General features: G+C 45.7%; 1 protein-coding gene across 2 annotated transcripts; it reads left to right on the top strand.

The window, feature by feature from the left end:
- The first annotated feature begins 645 nt into the window (after positions 1-645).
- On the top strand, positions 646-19,066 carry pak4 (p21 protein (Cdc42/Rac)-activated kinase 4). 2 transcript variants are annotated; one of them, XM_061827717.1, is made up of 11 exons: positions 646-730; positions 9,810-10,047; positions 11,008-11,180; positions 11,250-11,460; positions 12,120-12,353; positions 12,491-12,934; positions 13,035-13,168; positions 14,821-14,947; positions 15,075-15,200; positions 15,290-15,424; positions 16,494-19,066. In XM_061827717.1, exons 1-11 carry the CDS (start codon positions 717-719, stop codon positions 16,647-16,649), a joined length of 1,992 nt encoding a protein of 663 aa, XP_061683701.1. In that variant the 5' UTR covers positions 646-716; the 3' UTR covers positions 16,650-19,066. The 2 variants fall into 2 exon arrangements, with proteins under 2 accessions (XP_061683701.1, XP_061683702.1); XM_061827718.1 differs by having other exon boundaries at positions 680-839.
- The last annotated feature ends 1,324 nt before the right edge of the window (positions 19,067-20,390 follow it).

Raw genomic sequence — 20,390 nt, 5'->3', positions numbered from 1 at the left:
TGTTTGCTTTAAGGAAACAGAAATTAATTCCTCCTTTTTTTTTACTCCTATGCGTGATACAAATAAAATATATCGCTTGAATTATATGAATCACGGTATGATCTTTTTCTTTGGTCGGCTCAGAAAGAAAAAAAATAGGATGCCAACGAAATCGTCCAGACCTCACTAAACTAAGACATTTGGAGTCAAATAAAAAAGAAAAATTAAATCATTATGGTTATGTCAATGAAGTGGGAGTATTTTCCGTTTTTTCCCCAATATTTGTGAATTTTTGCCAATATTTCAGTATTTTTTTATACTTAAAGTTAGCTTTGTATTTTTAGTTTTCTATTTTTAACGAATAGTTTTTCTAATTTTTGTCTAACATCTTGAAACTTTTTGGGGATCAATATCGTTTAAATATTTCTGAAGATTTTTCCTTATATTTCTATATTTTTTTTCCCTTTTATTAAAAAAATTTCAATATATTTCTTAATGTTCCCATCTTTCCCAATATATTTGTGTATTTTCCGTCAAATGTTTATTTTTTCACGTGTTGTCGCTGTTACCTCTACATTTATTTATATTTTTGGGGGTATTGATGGAATATTTCTCAACATTTTGGGACTCCCGCCGTCGTAACCGTCGACTGAGTCGTCGTTGCCATGGCAGCGGCCTTCCAGTATCCCGGATGTAGCTGCGAGCCTCCCACCCGCCCACTCTTTGACGCTTCCAACATGGCGTCGGCAAAGTAAGACTTTGGGCTAATAGTTTGTTCTCGGCTCTGGTACAAAATCACCCCGGGGGCTTTTTTTGCGCTCTTCGGGGCGCCACGGACGGTTCACCGGGGATCTTACGTGGTGAGCGAGACGGGTTTTTCTCTTCTGCAATGTCCATGTTTAGCGGCAAGTTGCGTCCAAGTTTTTGAGGTGAAGGCGACGCTTTCCTCGTCCGTTTACCTGCTAGCTGTTGCTAACGTTAGCCTACTACTACTACTACTCCCGACTCAGACACCCCCTCGTCGGCTCACTTTTTTTCGTCGTTTGTCCCACGCTTTAATGTCACCAAAAATGACGTTTAAGTGACGTGTGTCCTCCGAAGTACTTATTAAAAATCGACGAAACACTTCCTGATGGAATTACAGCTGTTGTTTTTTCGACGGGGGCTGAGAGCTAAATGACAAAATCTGCTCCTCTTCCTGTCGCGTGTGTGTTTAAAAGTTGGGAGGACGGGGTCACGAATTCCCACAGAAGACGGGGTGGTCGCCCCCAATTACTTTGACATTTGGTTTTGATACACTCATCGACAATGCTAGCAAGCACACTGGAACGTTTCAGAACTGAAAGAAGTTCGGAAAGCCTCCTAAATGCTCTTCCTGTATTCCTGAGGTAGTGTTGGTGCTGTAATAGATACGAGAAGCGTATGAAACCTTTGGCAGACTTTCGATTAAAGCTGTTTTTGTCTGGTGTTCCTTATCCTCGTCTGTTTTCCATGTCGCTGTTCTGTATTAAATAGTCCTAAAAGTCAAAGCATAATGTCAAGAGTAGGAGAAAAGATGATTCATCCAACAGTTCCTAGCTAACCTGCGTGAACATAAGTCAACTAGACTGTTATTATCTGACGCCCACGTCACTCACCGGGTCAGGGCAGCCCTTTAATAGCAACGTGACAAGTTCACCAAAAATAAAAGTCTGTCAAAGTGCTGAGTCCGGTCTGAATGGGCGGCTCAACCAGAGTACAACCCAGCAAGAATTCCGGAGGGATCCCGAGGCGTTCCCAAGCTGTTAGCCGAGAGACTACGTCTCTCCAGCGTGTCCTGGGTCGTCCTCGGCGTCTCATGCCCGGAACACCTCACCAGGAAGGCGTCTGGGAGGCATCATCTGGCACCTTGCGGCTCGACACTGAGCCCCTCCCTGATGACCGAGCTTCTCACCCGTTCTCTAAGGGAGAGCCCGGACACCCTGCGGAGGAAACTCATTTGGGGCGCTTGTATCCGGGATCTTGTTCTTTCGGTCACGACCCACACCTCGTGCCCATAGACGAGGGGAGGAACATAGGTCGACTGCTAAATTGAGAGCTTCCCTTTTTGACTTAGCTCCGTCTTTACCACAACGGACCGATACAAAGTCCGCATCACTGCAGACGCTGCGCCGATCCGTCTCCGTTCTTCCCTCACTCGTGAACAAGACCCCAAGATACTTGAACTCCTCCACTTGGGGAAGGATCTCATCCCTGACCTGGAGATGGCATACCACCCTTTTCCTTCTGAGGACCATAGCCAAATATAGAGAAAAATGTTTTTAAGCATTTGGAATGAGGGAAATAGTGAATCCCAGAAGGGAAAAATGTTTTTTTGCGTCGTGTAATTGTGATTTGCTTTTATGGAAATCTGGCGTTTACGAATAACAGTCCGAGATTTTACTTTTCAGGCCGTTCCGCCGGCCCTATTGAAACGGTTGAGTTTGCGCAGATCGGTCTTAAGATTTTTTTGTCAGAACTTGTCGGCGAAATTCTATGGGAGCACCGCTGCCAGTCGCAGAATTGTTTGCGCGGCGGCCCGCAGCCCCGGCCAGGGAGCCATGAAGCGGCAAGTTAAGCTAATGAAAGAGACGCGGCGAATAGAATCCAGTCGCTACGTAAGCGGCACAAAGGCCGGGAGGCTCGGCCAGGCTTGTTGCCTTTGAGGTGGGGCGTTCGCTGGAATGACCACGGGAGCCAATATCAACACCCACCCCCCACCGCAGTCGGACCTTCAGGAACAGAGGCAAAATACACAAGAGATACACAAAAACATTGCAGAGAGGGACGTCCTTATCAAGGCCGCTTCACGCTCCCGCTGCATTCCTCTGTGTTGGCGTCAGGCTATTTTTTTACCCCCCCCCCCTCCATCACGTACGTGTGCAAATAATGCCAAAAGATAGTTTTAATGCCAATTGAGAAAAGTCAAGCTAGAATGTGGTCTCTGCAAACGTACAACACACAGCGTTAGAACGTTCGACACGGTCAGACTCGGGCCTCAGCGGTGTCGCAACGCTCGGTAACAGAGGTGGGAGTCGACAGACTGTGTGGGGTTTTGTTGTTCGTTTCAACTTCCTTTTGAGAGGAATATTCTGTGCGGCTCTGCATTTCAATGTTTACCGCAACATGGCGGTTATCCTTCTGGATGCACCATCACCGGAACCTTTACAGTAACTCCATATTTTCTCCATTGTGGGACAAATAATGGTTTGATTTCGTGTATACGTTGTGTAACCGTGAGAGGGAGGCGGAAAATTTCTGGATTCAGAGGTAGTATCGGTCGTAAAATTTGACGTTACCCCGACGTTGATGCTGTTCTCAGAAGTTGTCATTGTTCAGACAACAACGGTACGATAAATGTAGTCCATATTGTCCCGATGGTAACCTCGAGAAAAAGGGCCTGGCGAAGCACAAAGTCCGACATATGGAATTCATTGACCCGGAGAAGGCCGACCTGAGAGTGGCGGGGCGGCGTCTTAAAGAAGTATCCGAGGATAATCGAGGAATGCTATATGAATATTACGGCCGGAGTAACGGGCGCTGTGGGAACGGCAAATAAGTTGCGAACAAAGGCTGGGATCCATCAAGGATCAAGTCTTCGCCCACTACTTTTCAGCATGGTTTTATGATGTTCTGATTGAAGCTTTTAGGAACACACGGTTGTATTAAAATTAAAGGGCTAAGTACATAAAGTCGTTGAACGTGACCCACGTTGAACTTCCAGAGCACTTTTCGCCTCGCGCGTGCGGGCGTCATCGTGACATCGGCTACACCGCATTCCTCAAGCTGTTGCTAGAAGCTCATCGCCATTGGCGATGGCCCTGCGCTCCGTTGTTTGAAAGAATCCACCTGATTGGCCACTCCTGTGACAACCCGTTTTTGTCGTTTTCAATTTTTTTTCCTCCTCCTTTGTACTTGAGACAATTGTGCGCGTCACGTTTGTTTGTTTGCAAGGAAATTGACTCGCGACGGTTGTTTGTGTTAGCGTGTACGCGCGGGTTTTTCCACTTCTCTGGATGGCTCCCAAAAGTCACTCATTCAGATTTTAAACGTCGAACAAGAGCCGCTCGTCATCGGCCTCCGTCGTGTCCGCGCCGATTAAGTTGTTTAAAAATATAACACTCATTTTCATTTCCCGGTACACCAACAGTGCTGAGTCATCAAAAATGATCTACGGTAGATTTAAAAATAAGCTCAGCTGGTAAAGCGTTGGCCTCACACTTCTGAGGACTGGGCTTCAAATCCCGGAGATTGCACGTTGTCCCCGTGCCTGCGTGGGTTTTCTCCGGGTGGGAATTCACATATCCCAAAAACATGCAACATTAATTGGACACTCTAAATTGCCCCTAGGTGTGGTTGCCAGTGCGATTGGTAGTCCGTCTCCTTGTGCCCTCCGATTGGCTGAAGACCAGTTTGAGGTGTACCCCGCCTCCTGCCCGTTGACAGCTGGGATAGGCTCCGGCACTCCCACGACCCTGGTCAGGATAAGCGGCACAGAAAATGGATGGATGTATATGTATATGTTCTGAAGTCCATTTGTCAGAACAATTTTTGCTGTTGTTTGTTTAGCTCGGTGCTGTACGCGGCGGACTACTTTGTTAGGCGGAAGTAATTTTGAGTTTTCGTGAACTGAGACCGTCTTTTGTGACGCAGTTTGATTGTGATTAACTTTACTCGATGCACTTTGGCATCATAATTAGACACTCTAAATTGCCCCAAGGTGTGACTGTGAGTGCGGCTGCTTGTCTCGATGTGCCCTGCGATTGGCTGGCGACCAGTTCAGGGTGTACCCCGCCGACTCCTGCCCGTTGACTGCTGGGCTCGGCTTAAGCACTCCCCACGGCCCTTGTGAGGATATGCGGCAAAGAAAATAGATGGATGGATGGATGTTTTATTCCTCATCGATATTTTTGTAGATTTTCAATCTTTAAAACAGTTCATTTGATTTGACTTGCAACTTTAGCAAAATATTAGAAAAGATTAAAAAAAAATAAATAAAAAGTTGTTTTGCAAATATTTCGAATCCTTCCTTTTGACAGGGGGTACACACAGCTTTTCTTTTTTTTTTTTGGTGCACCAGCACAAGAGTTAGGCACACCCAATTTTTTGACTGCTTCGCATTCAACACCACATTTTTCACAGGTTCACTCTTTAAAAAAATAAAAAATAAAAAAAAATTGGTCCCTGCTTATTAGGCAAGGTTGACGGGTCAATGATTGATTAACGTGTCGGCATAAAGTCTTTTATTTGAAGCACAATTTGACAAGTAACTTACTGAAAAGTGTTGGTGCGTCAAGTGATCCACATCAGAGCGTCGGTTTGGACTTTTGGATGAATCGGACCTTAACATTCTTCAAGACTTTGTCAGTTCTTTTCATCTTATTATCCTTCACGCCCAGCCGCAGAGGATCCGACGGTGAGCCGCCCAAACGTCCCACGCCGAAAAAATTGCCGCACGTCTCGTCACGATTTAGTCATCAAAGATTTACGCTCGTCGCTTGTCACCGTGACAAAAAAAAGGGCTGTCGATGACGTCGTCCCCTCATCGTCGCCGCGGACGAAAACAACACCGATGGACGGTTTTGTCATTGTGAGCGTAGCTCGCTTGTCCTTGTTTAGTAATTACGGCGTTTTGGAGGCAGCGTACGTGAGTGTAAGCGATGGATGGACGGCGATAGAAGACAAGTGCACGGTAACAAGATTTGCAGGTGTCCGTTCCATGAAAACCTGTGGAAAAACTCGCAAAAACTACTTAAGCCTATTGAGAAGGGCGGGGCTAGCAACCAAAAGTTTGGTTCACCTCTTTGTCGCCACGTCTCAATAGTTACTGGACAGTGAGATTAATACTGCAATAACACTGAACCAGGAGTACTTCTATGTTGGACAAGTTCTCCAACAACGCAAGTAGTTTGTGTGTTTACATGAGCTTTGCATGACAGTGACACTTTTCCCGTTTGCTAGTATATCGGAATAGAAAGGAAATGCTGCTTTTGGGGCTTTCTAATACGCGTTTTGTAGCATTTTGTTCATCTGCCCTTGTCTGGTGTTCCCGTTTTGAAGCAAAGACCCCCAAAATATTATATATTATGTAATGTACTGTAATTTCCGGCCTACAGAGCGCACCTGATTATAAGCCTCGCCAAGTACATTTGTAAGGGAAATACGATTTGGTACATACATAAGGCGCACCTGTGTAAAAGCCGCAAGTGCCCACATTGAAACACGAGATATTTACAAAGAAAGACCGTACACAGAAAGAGTTTTCAAAGTTTTAATACCTTAGCTTAGCCTAACAAAGCAACAACACAGTAGCACGAACAGCGCTGATTTAAAAAACAACAACAACAAAAAAAGCAGCCACGGCAGCTACACAGTAGAACACGCTAGCGTGGCGCTAACACTAGCACGGCGCTCACAGGGAACACAACAGCAACAAGCGAGCACGGCACTAACGCTAGCACAGCGATAACAGGGTCAGTTAAAAAAAAAAAAAAAAACAACAACATACCGGTAAAAGTCACTTCCTCGGCAAATATATTCCAGCGGTCTCACTCATACCTTTTCCGCTCGAGTGCCCTCTTGCGGCTGTTAGAAAGAAGAAGAAGAAGAAAAAAAAAGAGCACAAATTAGCCGCATCAGCGCATAAGTCGCCGGTTATAGGTCAGAAATTAGGGTAACCTGAGTCACTCGTACGCGAGGTCTGATCTTGTGTTTAGACGAGCACTGGCGTGCGACTGTTTTGGTAAAATAACAACAAAAACACATCTGTTTACTGTCAAAATATTAGGAACCATATGATGTGTGTGTAAACATGGTAAAAAAGTTGAAATTATAAAGCACATTGCAAGCCAGTGAACTGCTTTTGTTTTGACGACTTTAGTTCGGCTTCTTTCCACATTTTATTCATTTGTTGATCCCAAAGTGGGGGCGGCACAGTGGATCGGCTGGAAAGCGTTGGCCTCGCAGTTCTGAGGTCCCGGGTTTGATCCCGGCCCCGCTTGTGTGGAGTTTTGCATGTTCTGGGCACTCCGGTTTCCTCCCACATCCCAAAAACACGCAAAACTAATTGGACAGGCTAAATTGCCCGTAGGTGTGATTGCGAGAGCGACTGTTTGTCTTTATGTGCCCTGCGATTGGCCGGCGACCAGTTCAGGGTGTACCCTGGCTCCTGTTCATGGACAGCTGGGATAGGCTACAGCACTCCCTGGGAACCTTGTGAGGATATGCGGCTTAGAAAAATGATGCGTGGATTTCAAAAGCGCAGGTTCCCAAGGTGATTTTGGCAAGCGGCCGTCTTGTTTTGAAAGTCAAGTCGCGGCTTTGTCGCGGAGTACGTCGTCACAAGGAGGACAAGTGCGACGCGCAAACCCCGCGTTTCCGAGGGTTGACGATGCGAGCGCGACTCCGGCATGGCTGGCCTTCGGACGGCGAGCCACGCGAGATAAGCGTCTGAAGGTGCTCTGACTGAAAATAATTACATGCCTGCCAAGGTGATGTGGGTTGAATCCCGCCCCCGCCCTTCAATGACTAGTGACGGGGGAAGCTCGTGTTGTTGGTGTCCCGTGCATCAGGAAAGTATTCGCAGTGTTTCATTTTTTTCCCCACATTTTATTTTGCTAGAGCTTTATTGCAAAATTGAATACATGGAAAAAGTGAAGCGCTGTGAATACCTTCCAGATGTACTCGATACAAAAACTTTGGGGGTCCAGCACAATCCGTCCTTGGGATGCTGCAAGTTTCTCGCATAAGTTGCAGCGAGTAAGAACGCAGTTGAGCGGATCGTGCCGACGTTGTCGTGCGAAACACGTCTCCGTCTCTCTGTCAATCTGTCCGTCCATCCATGTATGGAAACGGAACGAGGTCATCAGATGATTTTCGACACCCTTTCTCGGTGCTCGGCCAGGCGAACACGGAAGGGGGGAGGTATCGGCGCAGGTTTGGGAGGGAGGGGCATTGCGGGCAACGAGGAGTACAGCATTCCCGTCGCCCTATTATGGAATCTTAAGCTATCGTTTTTTTTTTTTTTTTTTTTTTCCCCAACAATTCATGTGCGTCTCTTCAGTGTAGTACCACCTTGTGCCACAACATGCCAGGCAGTATTGAGCACCCTCGGATGAGCTGTAGCGGAATTAGCAGCTGCGAGGAGGGGCAGAAGATCCTCAACTACTGAAATTTCCGGGGATAGTTTTTGTTTACAGTGAGCAGAGAGAATTTATGTTCTATTTATGTGTTGTTGTCGTTTTAAGGTCTATCGAATCTCCGCTCAATTCGGTTAGCCCTTTTATGTTAGCAATAAGCTAGCAGCGCTTTCCATTTTGCTGTTTAAATCGACGGTACTTTTCATTTTCTTTTCATTTTTGTGTCGGTTTTACAGTCAACTATGACAGGGAGTGAGAGCCAGCCCTCTATATTTCCCTTCTTTCATGGTCATAACGCAGAGCTAGGATATTTTTTCATTTTTGGGGAACTGTGGCAGGCCTTCCTCTTCGTTTTCTGTTCTTAGAGTGAAGTTTGAATGTGTTGAAAGCTTTTGGGAGGGGTAACGGCAAGCGTTTTTGAATACGGTTTTGTCGCTGTAGCGGCTGGGGCCGCCATGCGCGGGTTTTGCTGTTGGTAGGGGCAAGAAGACCGTCGCGAGGGAGGTTTGCCGTTTGCGTGTGAGCTTCGGACACGCTCATTAGCTGGCCAGTGAGGCATGTCGCAGCAGAGCCACTCAGACACTTTCGCTGCCAGCTGTTAAGTCTCTTCGTTTTATCCTTAATTATAGTTCAGCGAGCCTGCGGTTAAGTGCCGTCAACAGGCTGACACGTCTTTAGCAATTTCTGTCATCGGCGTATTGCTCACTTCAATTTTTCTCGGGGAGGGACGGTGGTTCAGATGGGAAGCGTTGGCCTCACAGTTATGAGGTTCCGGGTTCAATCCCGGCCCCGTCTGTGTGCGGAGTTTGCATGTTCTCCCCGTACCTGCGTGGCTTTTCTCTGGGTGGGCTCTCCGGTTTCCTCCCAGGTTCCAAAAAACATGCAAGACGAATTGGACACTCTAAATTGCCTGTAGGTGTGATTGTGAGAGCCACTGTATGTCTCCACGTGCCTCTCGATTGGCTGGCGACCAGTTCAAGGTGTGCCCCGCCCCCTGCCTGTTGACAGCTGGGATAGGCTCCAGCACTCACTGCGACCCTTGTGAGGATAAGCGGCTAAGAAAATGGATGGATGGATGGACTATATTCTTTTTTTCTTTTTCTTTTTTTTTTTTTTTTTTTTATGGTTCTAGTCTCCTTGGTTCTCACTTCCATGTTACTGTCGTTAAGGTTTCCCAGCCTTCATTATCCGGTCTTCCATGGTCTGAGACCATAAATGGTTTTAGCTCATGTGGTCCTGCCCATCCGTCACAGTCCTTTTGTTCGTGGTCGTAGCCTTTAGGATCCTCCATCACGATGGAGGATGATGATGATGATGATGATGATGATCTAGTCTACCCGTTCCTCCCTACAAGGTCCTCCTAGTCCTCGAGATCTTAGCCGGAAGAGTCCTAGTTTCAGTTATGTCTCCTTCATGGTCCCAGCCTCCCTGTTCCTGTCCTTCTTGGTCGTAGCGGGCCCGGTTCTAAATTGTGGGGATCCGACCTCTATCTTGGTTTGCGGTTCTTCTCCTTTACGGTGCTAGCGATCGTAGTCCTCTGCTTTCGGCGAAGTCAGCATGCAGGTGCTTCACAGCCCGACTGCACGTGCTGAACATGTGTGTGACGCGTTCAGCCGTTGTTGTCGTAGAAAGATTCACACACCGCCAGTGACACTTTGCCCCTTCCCTCCGCAGCGCTGATGCTCGGCTGTTTGCCGCCCCGGCCGCCGCCATGTTCACCAAGAAGAAGAAGTCGCGCATCCAGATCTCGGCGCCGTCCAACTTCGAGCACCGCGTGCACACGGACTTCGACGAGCAGGAGCAGAAGTTCGTGGGCCTGCCGCGCCAATGGCAGTCGCTCATCGAGGACACGGCCAAGAGGCCCAAGCCCTTCATCGACGCCACCGTCATCACCACCGTGGACCCGCACAAGGTGGGACCGGTTCTGTGGCTTCAAAACGCGTTACAATGGAGTTCCAAGTGGAAGCCTCCCAATTCGACACTAGCTGTAAAGTCACAATTGCAGTAAAGATTTGGATGAAAAACATTTTGAAGTCATAAATATGAAACAATGAAATGACATTCGATAATTCCTTTGGCAGCTTAGCCTGTTTTCGTTTTTCCTACTTTCAAATAGTTATGTACTTTTTTTGTTTTAGGGTTTTTTTTCTAATGTACTAATTTTCACCATACATTTTGTCAATTCTTTGAAATTGTATTTCTTTTTTTTTGTGACATTTTGTTGACATTGTTTGTATTTTTTAGGTAATCTTTTTCTTCTAATAGTTTTCATTTTTTTTCCATTTTAATATTTTTTGCCACATTTTTGATCTTCTTCCCAATTTTCCATTTTTCCTATTAGTGTTTTTCCCTCTGCTATTCTTAAGCTGTTTTATTAATATATTTTTCAATATTTTTGTTGCCTGTATGCATTTTTGTCTTTTTTAGAAAGATTTTTTTTTTTTTTTTTTTGCAGATATATTTCTTTTAATCATTTTTTTTATTTACATTTTTTTTCCATTTTTGAAGTCTATCCATCCATTCTCCTCTGCTCATCCTCAGCAGGGAAGCCCAGACTTCCCCCTCCTGGTATCACCTGGGAGGCGTCATGGAGGCATCTAAATCAGTTTTCATATATTAAATGCTGTTTATGTATTTTTATTTTCTATTTTTCACGTTAATTTTTTTTTTCTTAATGTCTTTTTTTTTTTTTTTTACAATTCTTTAAATGTTTCTATTTTTCTGGGTTTATGGATTTATTTTTGGGTAAGACACCGAGCTCGTCCACGTAATCGTCCGCCACTTCCGAAGCTCGGCTCCTCGCATATCGAATCCTGACCGAGGACCCTCTCAGCGGACTCCTCGTAATTGCTTACCGCTTCTCGGTCTCCAGACAATCGTGCGGGGCAACAAGCTGGGGGCGGACGGCTCCTTGACTTGGCTTCTGGACGAGTTTGACAACATGTCGGTGACTCGCTCAAACTCTCTGCGGCGGGGCAGCCCCCCCGTCCAGCCTCGCCAGGAGAACGGCGACCCCCACCAGCAGCGGCTCTCGCAGTCGGACAGGTGAGTCGAGAAATTCTCTCGAGAAAGACTCAAAGAAATTTCACACGACCTGCGCATTTCCGCATGCAGAGACCGGCCCAGGCTAGACCACCAGGGCGTAAGCGACCCCCCGCACGGTCATCACGCCCTCCGCGGCTCTCAACGAGGCGACGGGGTCCACGCCCGGCCTCAGCAGCAACCCCGAGGCCAGGAGCCGGGCCGGGGCCACAGAGACAGACCGGGCGCCGGTCCACCGCCGCCGCCCCCTCACAGAGACAGAGAGCATCGGGACCAGAACCAGGTTAGAACCCGGACGGAGACGCGCGACATACCCGACCCGCTTTCATTGTATTTTATTTTTGCCCAACATCTTTGTCTTTTAGTATAATTTTTTGACATAATGTGATTAACGCGATTGGGCTTTACTCGATCAGGATTTTGGGGGCCAATTGTTGGCCCCACCAGCTGGTAATTATGCATAATTTTGTGTCGTATTTTTTTTTGCTTTTCATACTTTTATTTGTGTATTTTTTGTCCATTTTCGTTTTCTAATTTGTCATGTTTTCCCCTAATTTTTCCAGTATTTCTGTATTTTTTAATATACATTGATTTTCCAAAATATTGATTTATTTTTTAACAATAATTGTGCATTATATTTTTCTGATATTTGTGCACAGTGGACCTCTGTTCTTGGGCCTCTGGAAATCACGAAAATCTTAAACAAAAAAATGGATGAAAACTTAAAAATTGCCACAATGCGAGGGTTTCCAAGAATTATGGTTTCCCGCATAAATCAATTAATAAGTGAGTTTCTGAATATAGATATGCAATTCCGTGGGGGTCCGCTGTATTTTTTTCCTCACATTTTAATTTTAATATGTTTGACTTTTTTTTTTTTTTTTTAAACCAATTATTCTTGTTCACGAAACGTTCTTTATTACAACCCTCGCCGTTTTTCAGGATCAGATGGGCCGCCGCGACCCCCACGGCGAGCAGAGGCCAAAGTCCAGCTACCACGTGCGGGACGGCAGCCCCCAGTCCCCCCGGGAGAAGAGGCCTCTGTCCGGGCCCAACATCCGCACCCCACACTTGCCGGTGACCGACGGGGTGATGAAGACGGCGCAGCAGACGACGCGGCCCTTCAACACGTACCCTCGGGTGGAGAGCGACGGGGGGCGCAGTCCCGCTGGGCCGGTGAGCAAATACGCGACACGACGAGACAACATCTGAATGTGACGCCGAGCCTTCGCGGTCTTCCTCGAAATCCTCATCGGGGACTTGATGGTCTTGGTCTTCCTTTTGGTTTTCTTGTTTTTGCGTCCTCCTCCTAGCCGGTGCGTCCCCACGAGTCGTCCCCTCAAAACGGCCCCGGCGTACCCCGCCGAGGCTCTTCGGGCTCCAAGCCCCCCGTCGGCCACCCTCATCACAGCTCGTCGCACCCCAGCCTGACGCCCGAGGGCGGCCCGCAGCCGCAGCCGCCTCAGCCCAACGTGCCTGCGCCGCGACCGCCCGCCCCCTCGGGCCTGCCGCCGCCCCCCGAGGCCCGCTCCCCGCAGAGGGAGCCGCAGAGGGTCTCCCACGAGCAGTTCCGCACGGCTCTGCAGATGGTGGTGGACCCCGGCGACCCGCGGACCTACCTGGACCACTACATTAAGATCGGAGAGGGCTCCACGGGCATCGTGTGCATCGCCACCGTCAAGACGACAGGGAAACTGGTTGCGGTGAAAAAGATGGACCTGAGGAAGCAACAGCGCAGAGAGCTTCTTTTCAATGAGGTCAAGGATAACCTTCCAACGGCTTTTCGGGCGCCCGTAAATTGAAAAAAACATATTCGATGGACTGGAAATGGAACTTTGCTCTCCTCGCTGTGTTCAGGTGGTGATCATGCGTGACTATCACCACGAGAACGTGGTGGAGATGTACAACAGCTACCTGGTGGGCGACGAGCTCTGGGTGGTCATGGAGTTCCTGGAGGGTGGCGCCCTCACCGACATTGTGACGCACACCAGGTGAGCGCCGTCGCCCCGCGGAAAACGAACAGAAGTCGTCTGGAATGACAAAACACCGACAAAAGAAAAGTGGCACTGTGCGGTATTTACTTCATAAAAACCTTCAGTAGTGATGAGATAATTGTGATGATTATGATATAATATATAATAAATAAAGAAATGGATTTATGATGATGATAAAAATTATATATGTATATATATATATATAACTATGATAATTGGGTGATGAGATAATTACGCCGTACAGAGTTAAACGATTGCTAGAATTCAATGCATGCACACGTAATAAAGACAGTCACAGCGAAGCTACGTGAATTCGAGTCGTTTTTGCGGAGGATAAGGAATATAGGACTGTCTTTCTCTGCTACCTACCGACATGTTGCGACCATTTTTTTTAAGCTTTGTGAGCCACTGCACTGTCAATGATAGTTTCATTATGGCATGGATATAGCATTTTGCATTATATGTTAGCATCAAGCTAGCAGACCTGGCAAAACTATGCTTTTCTTTTTTTGAGACTATTTTTCAGTTTTGCAACAAAGCACTTTTCCTCTTTTTTTTAAAGAATTGTTTGTTTTCTGCCAAACTGCTGCTTGTTGTGAAGTTCACTCAAATTTATGCTCACAACTCAAGACAGTATCGGCCATGTAACAGCTCTTAACTTGAAAAATGAGTTACCGTAATTCCCAGCTTACAGAGTGCACCTGGTTATAGGCCTCACCCAGTACATTTGTAAAGGAAATACCATTTGGTACATACATATGCCGCAGCTGTGTAAAAGACACAAGTGCCCACATTGAAACACGAGATATTTAGAAAGAAAGATGGTACACAGTAAAAGTTTAAAGCTAGCGCGGCGCTAACGCTAGTGTGGCGCTGACAGGGCTGCCGGTACAAATCACTGAGACGTGTCAGTAACACAGCAGCAACACGCTAGCACAGTGCTAACGCTAGCGCAGCACTAACATGGTCGGTAAAAGTCACTTCCTCGACACATATATTCCACCGGTCTCACTCTTACCTTTTTCGCTCGAGTGCCCCCTTGTGGCGGTTTTGGAAAAAATGCGCAAATTAGCCGCATCGCCGCATAAGTCGCAGCGTTGAAAGCGTGTGGAAAAAAGTCGCGGCTTGTAGGGCCACAAGTATAATTAACATAGGAATACAGTAAACACCTTTTGCGGGGGTTACGTTACAGTCCTCGCCACAATATCTGAAAATATGTAATAGAAATACCTATAAAAAATCAGAACCCTACCCCTTTTTTTTTTTTTTTTTTTTTACTTTAAATTGTTTTAGGGTCTTTACACACTAATACACAGTAATACACATACATTTAAAGAAAATATGAGAGCAGGTGGTGCAAGAGAAAATTATTTTTAAAAATGTCAAAAATGGAAAAATTAACAGTTTATTAAAGGGGTTTGCATCCCAGAGAGAACTAAAAATTGTATAAAAAAAAAAGAGAGAAATAAATAAAAGAGAGACAGAACAGAAAAAAAATAGTGGAACCCGAGGAGCATGAATTGCAATACAGCAATAAATGTCAAAGATTTGTGATTGCGTTAATAGTCAAGGGCATAATCATCATCATCATCATAATTTTTCCACTGGATTGCTGTGTGAAAATCCGTTGTCGTCGCGCCCGCCCCCAGGATGAACGAGGAGCAGATCGCCACCGTGTGTCTGTCCGTCCTGAAGGCTTTGGCGGTGCTGCACACGCAGGGCGTCATCCACCGCGACATCAAGAGCGACTCCATCCTCCTCACGCACGACGGTCGGGTACGGAGCACGCCGTACGCTTTGGCTATCGCGGAGCCAAAGATCGACGTTCACGCTCGTCTTATTTTAGACAGATGGACGTTACGCCCATCACCATTTTTTTTTTTTTTTTTGTGTGCGTGTCCAGGTGAAGCTGTCCGACTTCGGTTTCTGCGCTCAGGTGTCGAAGGAAGTTCAGCGCAGGAAGTCTCTGGTGGGCACTCCGTACTGGATGGCACCCGAGCTCATATCACGACTTCCCTACGGACCCGAGGTATCATTTCCGACTACTTTTTTTTTCTCCCACCCGGTGTCAGGACCTTCGAAAAGACTCGGCCCGGTTTTCGCTTTCCCGTCTTCCAGGTGGACATTTGGTCCCTGGGCATCATGGTCATCGAGATGGTGGACGGGGAGCCGCCGTACTTCAACGAGCCGCCGCTCAAGGCCATGAAGATGATCCGAGACAACCTGCCACCCAAACTGAAGAATCTGCACAAGGTACCGCCACGCACAAGTCCAAAGAGTCAAGAATGTTGATTTGTAAAGAACCGAATGTGTGTAAAGTTACTATGAACCAAAGATTGGTATTTGCCCATTCTTCAGTTACACTTCAACAATTGCTCTCCCACAGGAAATTAAAGGTCTACTGACACGTAAAGCAGGATTTTTAGTATGTTTTTAATAAAAAAAAAAACCCATCCGTCTTTTCACCCCACCCCACAACATGATTTTGACGCATCTGGCTTTTTATAACTCCCGCCATGAAAATCCTCTCGAGGCACTGAGGAAGTGACATCATTAGCAGTAGCGCACTCAGGCGGTGTCGCGTGTTTATACCAGTTTTACCGGCGCGAGAGTCGCTGTTTTTTCCCGCGTGGTAGCCAAAATGGCGTCTCGTCGTATTGCCGGGTATTGCTCGGACACTCGGGAGGATGGATTCACTCTTCCCACGTTTCCAAAAGACCCGGTTCGTCGTGGAAAACGGATTGCTCGGGTGCAAAGGACACGAGAGCTTTGTGGGATCCAAATGACAGGATATGACATATAGAGCTATTAAAAAAAATAATAGTTTGGGGGACGACGACGTAATCCTTCTTTCCGCGGGCGAGCACGTGGCCTTGTTGTCGCTCACAGCTGAGTACCGTCATACATGCTGTTAGGTGGAAGTGATCCGCCTATCATCTAAATATGGCTCGAAACGATAGGGTTTTATCGCCCCGGTCACTTTACTCGATTGCGAGATGTTCTCTTCGAAAAGAGCTTCCGTGTCAGAAGAATCCGAAAATCTCTGTTGTTCGCCTCCCATAGCAGGTGGCACTGGCGAACGTCCCAGTGTGACGTATAACAAAGAGCCGCTGCTCAGCCTACTTCTACTTCGGAGTTTACCTGACACCGCCCCCCTCTGCTCTTAAAGGAGTACACTCCTAATTAGAAACAGAACACACACCCGCAACTTTATATCTGGGGGCATGACTGACCACACCCGTACATTTTTCCCAACGTGAGTGGCTGCAATGCTGTCAAATGTGTCGTACACGTTCATTTTCGGATGCGGTTGTTTTTGCAGGTGTCGCCGGTGCTGAAGGGCTTCCTGGACCGCATGTTGGTGCGCGACCCGTCCCAGCGCGCCTCCGCCGGGGAGCTGCTGAAGCACGGCTTCCTGGGCAAGGCCGGGCCGCCGTCCTGCATCGTGCCCCTCATGAGGCACAACCGTGTCAGATGAGGACTCCTTTCGGCACAGTTTGGCCTTTTCTACTGTTGGGGGGGGGGGGCGCGAAAGTGGGTCTTTCCTGGTTCTGCTTCCCTGGATATAAAGCAATAATTTGGGTTGTGTGCATGTGCACGTGTGTGATTGTGTGTGTGTGTGTGTATTCCCGACTCGAGCACGAGTCTTACTGTTAACGGAAAGAACACGTACTGTAACCTGCCTAACCTGGAACTTTTATGATGATGATGATTATTATTATTATTATTATTTGGACCCGGGGTTGGATTTTAAGAGCGGACGGGGAGAGCTTTGGCCCGGTTTGGATCCCCGGCTGGAATTTTGACTACTGAGGGACGCACGCCAGCGGGAAAACGAGCAAAACATGAAGTCGAAGGTAAACACTGGAGTTGAATTTTTTTTTTTTTTTTTTTTTTTTTTTTTTAAATCCTTTTCTATACGGGCATATGAGTGTCACTGTCATGTGGTCCTGATTTGATTTTAATGTTCATGATGATTCGATATGATGATGATGATATTTCAAGCACTGTCAACACTAGAAGCTGCACACACACACACACAAGCCATGACATGACTGCAGGTTAATGAATTACACAAAAAATAATAACAAACCAGTCGTTCATAGATATAAATATAACTATATGCTGTACAACCACTCACACACACACACACACACACTGGTTGTCATGTGGCTGCTGGGTGTACATACATACTATTTTTTTAATTACCTTTTTAGATTCCAGGTTTTGTACGGGAAAAAAAAAAGAATAGATGACATTTGACATTTGATCTAGCGACGATGATTTGTGATATCTTTCCAAACGGTGCTTTTTTTTTGTTTTTTTTTTTTTTTCCTTCGCTGACCTGAACAAGAAACGTGATTTGATACCAAACAAAAGCAAGCGTGGCTTTGGCATGTAGCACAGATCACACACGTCGTTATTTTTATATCTAGAATTGTGCTTCTCATGTAGCAGAACTTAGCTGGTACGTCCTAGTTTACCTCCCGAGCAGCAGGGGGCAGCGTGCACACCTATCCTTCCTTTTTTTGTGTTTCCTTTTTCCTGGCTGGAACGGAATGTTGGTTCACTTTTAGATTTTAGCTCCAAAATTTTAACGAATCCATTTTTTTTTTTTGACTCGCGAGTGAAGTGACAATCAATTGTACTTGAAATTGGTAGCCCTAAAAAAAAAAAAAAAAAAAAGACACTTAACTTCTCTACTTACATTTTTAGGAAAAAATTGTTTTTCATTCAAGCAAACATTGACCAAAAAAAAAGAAATCATAATTTCCTTGGTGGAGGTCATGAAACAACCTGCATCCTACTCAGGGTAATGTGTTGCGAAGAAAGGCTCTCTAACTCTCGTTACAGATGCTAACAGTAAGACGTAGTTAGATTCTATTCTATGCTAGCTTGCTAACGTGTCGTTAAAAAGTGGCTAGCTAACACTGCCGACTCCAAGGAGTTACTTTAATGTGATTTTAGCCCCGTCAGTGTTCCGCATCGTTTGAAAACATTTTCTTAATATTTTTGAGTGGCAAACTATTGTCCATAAGTAGAACGTCGGAGAAATTGGCGAGGCTAGCTCACGCTAACGAATGCAACTAGCTAGTTTTAAGGGCACAAGAACTACAACGCGACGCGTTCCACGACATTCCTCGCGCATGGAAAAAACCGTTTTCTCGTGTTTTGCGCAACAAGATGGCGTCCAAGAAGCAAGACAATGCTGTGTCGGATAGAATAAAACTGGCGACACACAACTAGCGAGTTTTACTTCCCCGTCCTGCGATGATATGACATATATGTTAAAATTCCTCATGCTAACTTATCAGAGATAAAGGTTTGCTAACTTCGGCGACTAGCTAGTTTTACAACATTTGAGACCGTGTTCATTAATGACACAATTTCCCACAAATTGAAAATAATTGCTGGTGATTTCGAGCCACAAACTGACATGGCTGCGTCGGCGAACGCGGCTAAGTTAGTAGCTAACACTGACAACTACAACTAATGATTTTTATGTAACGTCCCAAGACACTAAAACATGCGTCAATATTCTTTGCACGTTTAAATCTTTGTGGTGTAACAAGATGGCATCGAAAAAGTAGAATACGGCTACATGCAAGAAAATGACCAAGCTAGCTAACATTCAAAGCACAAGCGCCAATTACCTTTCGTAAACTTTCCCGCGGATCTTGTTCCCGAATGTTTTCTTCCGTTCCCGTGTTACTGTTGAGGGTTCGAGTGCCTCATCCTTGCCTCGCGCCGACAACCGACCGGCCCATCCCGGTTAATCCTGTGTACGTACAAAGCGAGATGAACTGTTCCACTACTCGAGCTGATGATGTCATCAGCGTCTGTCTGTGTTGTCACTGGGATTGGCGAGAGAATAAAAACACTTCGCTTTGAAAATCGGATCTCTTTTTTTTTTTTTTTTTTTTGCGGGGGCGGGACGGAGGTGGGGGGGGATAATCTTTAAAAATGGTGGCTATCTAGAGATCTGTTTATGTATTCATCTGTCAGTCAGTTAATTGACAAAAAATCCATGTGTGGCAAGCCGATATGGAGTTTTGTGGTGTTGCCCAGAATAAAAAAAAAAAAAAAACAGCACACCGCACAGAAGACGCCAAACCACCGAAGAAGACAAAGATGGTGACCAAAACAACAATGGAGCGCCTACTGATTTATAAAAAAAAAAAAAATAATAATAATAATTGAAAACTAATGTCGCCACCCGCCATCTTGATACTCCCAAAACAACATTGCGCGATAATCGGCAGTTTCGTGACTGTGAGGAAAAACATTCCACGGGTAAATTAGAAAGATTTACTTTGACGCTGTTAAAGTTTGTTTGTAAAGGTTTTATTTTAATTTTCTGATGTTCGGCCGACGGTTTTTTGCGAAAAAGTGATGTCAGTATTTTCCCAAACTTCATCAGTGGATAAGCAAGAAAACACTTTCTGTGAAATTTTGGATGCATTTCATAATACAGATCTCTGCAAATTGAATTTGATTTTAAAATGCGAGGAAACTAGTTTAAATTTTCGCAGAGACAACAAATGAACAATGCGTTTAGCATGTCTTTTTACATCGTGAGTCCTTATTTCCAAAAATATAGCTAACTGATTGACTTAAAATGTAATGGTTTATTTTTATGACAAGAACTGCTTAGTTTTTTTGCTATGTTATGATGATAGTGCTTCACAGCATATTTTGGGAAACGTGAATGTCACGGAAATCGGGCCCCAGGTAATATGCAAGGTTACTTGCTAGTCACACGGTGTCCTATGGGTTTCCTTTGCACTTCGCCTTTTTTGGCTTACCAAGTCGAATTAAAAATCCTTCATGTTACCAGAACTGAAAAAATGTCAAAACGCATACGGCTAGTTTGAATTCTACATGCCAAACTTTGAGGAGAAACGCCGCCATAATCCAACCCGTAAACCGTGTTCTCCACACGTTTTGGGAGTACCAACATGGCGGCAACACGCCGCTACATATGTATGCGCTATCCAGTCTTTTTTTGTTTTTAATTTTTGATCAGTGGGACCACAAATTCCTGCTTCTGCTGCTTGTTTTTTCACACTTTACTACATTGGAATATGGAATATCTGTTACTTTATACTACACAACTCGATTGAAACAGATATGTCCAAATAAATAGAGACTGTCCTCAATAACTACACAAACAAAATAGTTCGTGTTTCTAGCTTACAATGTATTGTAGTTTATTGTT

The sequence above is a fragment of the Syngnathoides biaculeatus genome, chromosome 8 (assembly GCF_019802595.1).
Source record: "Syngnathoides biaculeatus isolate LvHL_M chromosome 8, ASM1980259v1, whole genome shotgun sequence".
NCBI classification, from domain to species: domain Eukaryota; kingdom Metazoa; phylum Chordata; class Actinopteri; order Syngnathiformes; family Syngnathidae; genus Syngnathoides; species Syngnathoides biaculeatus.
The sequence above is the reverse complement of the archived record's forward strand: the minus strand, read 5'-3'. Positions and strand labels throughout refer to the sequence as shown.

Coding starts and splice junctions, on each gene's coding strand:
- pak4 (XM_061827717.1), top strand. Junction 10,048..11,007: donor CCACCGTGGACCCGCACAAG/GTGGGACCGGTT, acceptor CTCGGTCTCCAG/ACAATCGTGCGGGGCAACAA. Junction 12,354..12,490: donor GGCGCAGTCCCGCTGGGCCG/GTGAGCAAATAC, acceptor TCCTCCTCCTAG/CCGGTGCGTCCCCACGAGTC.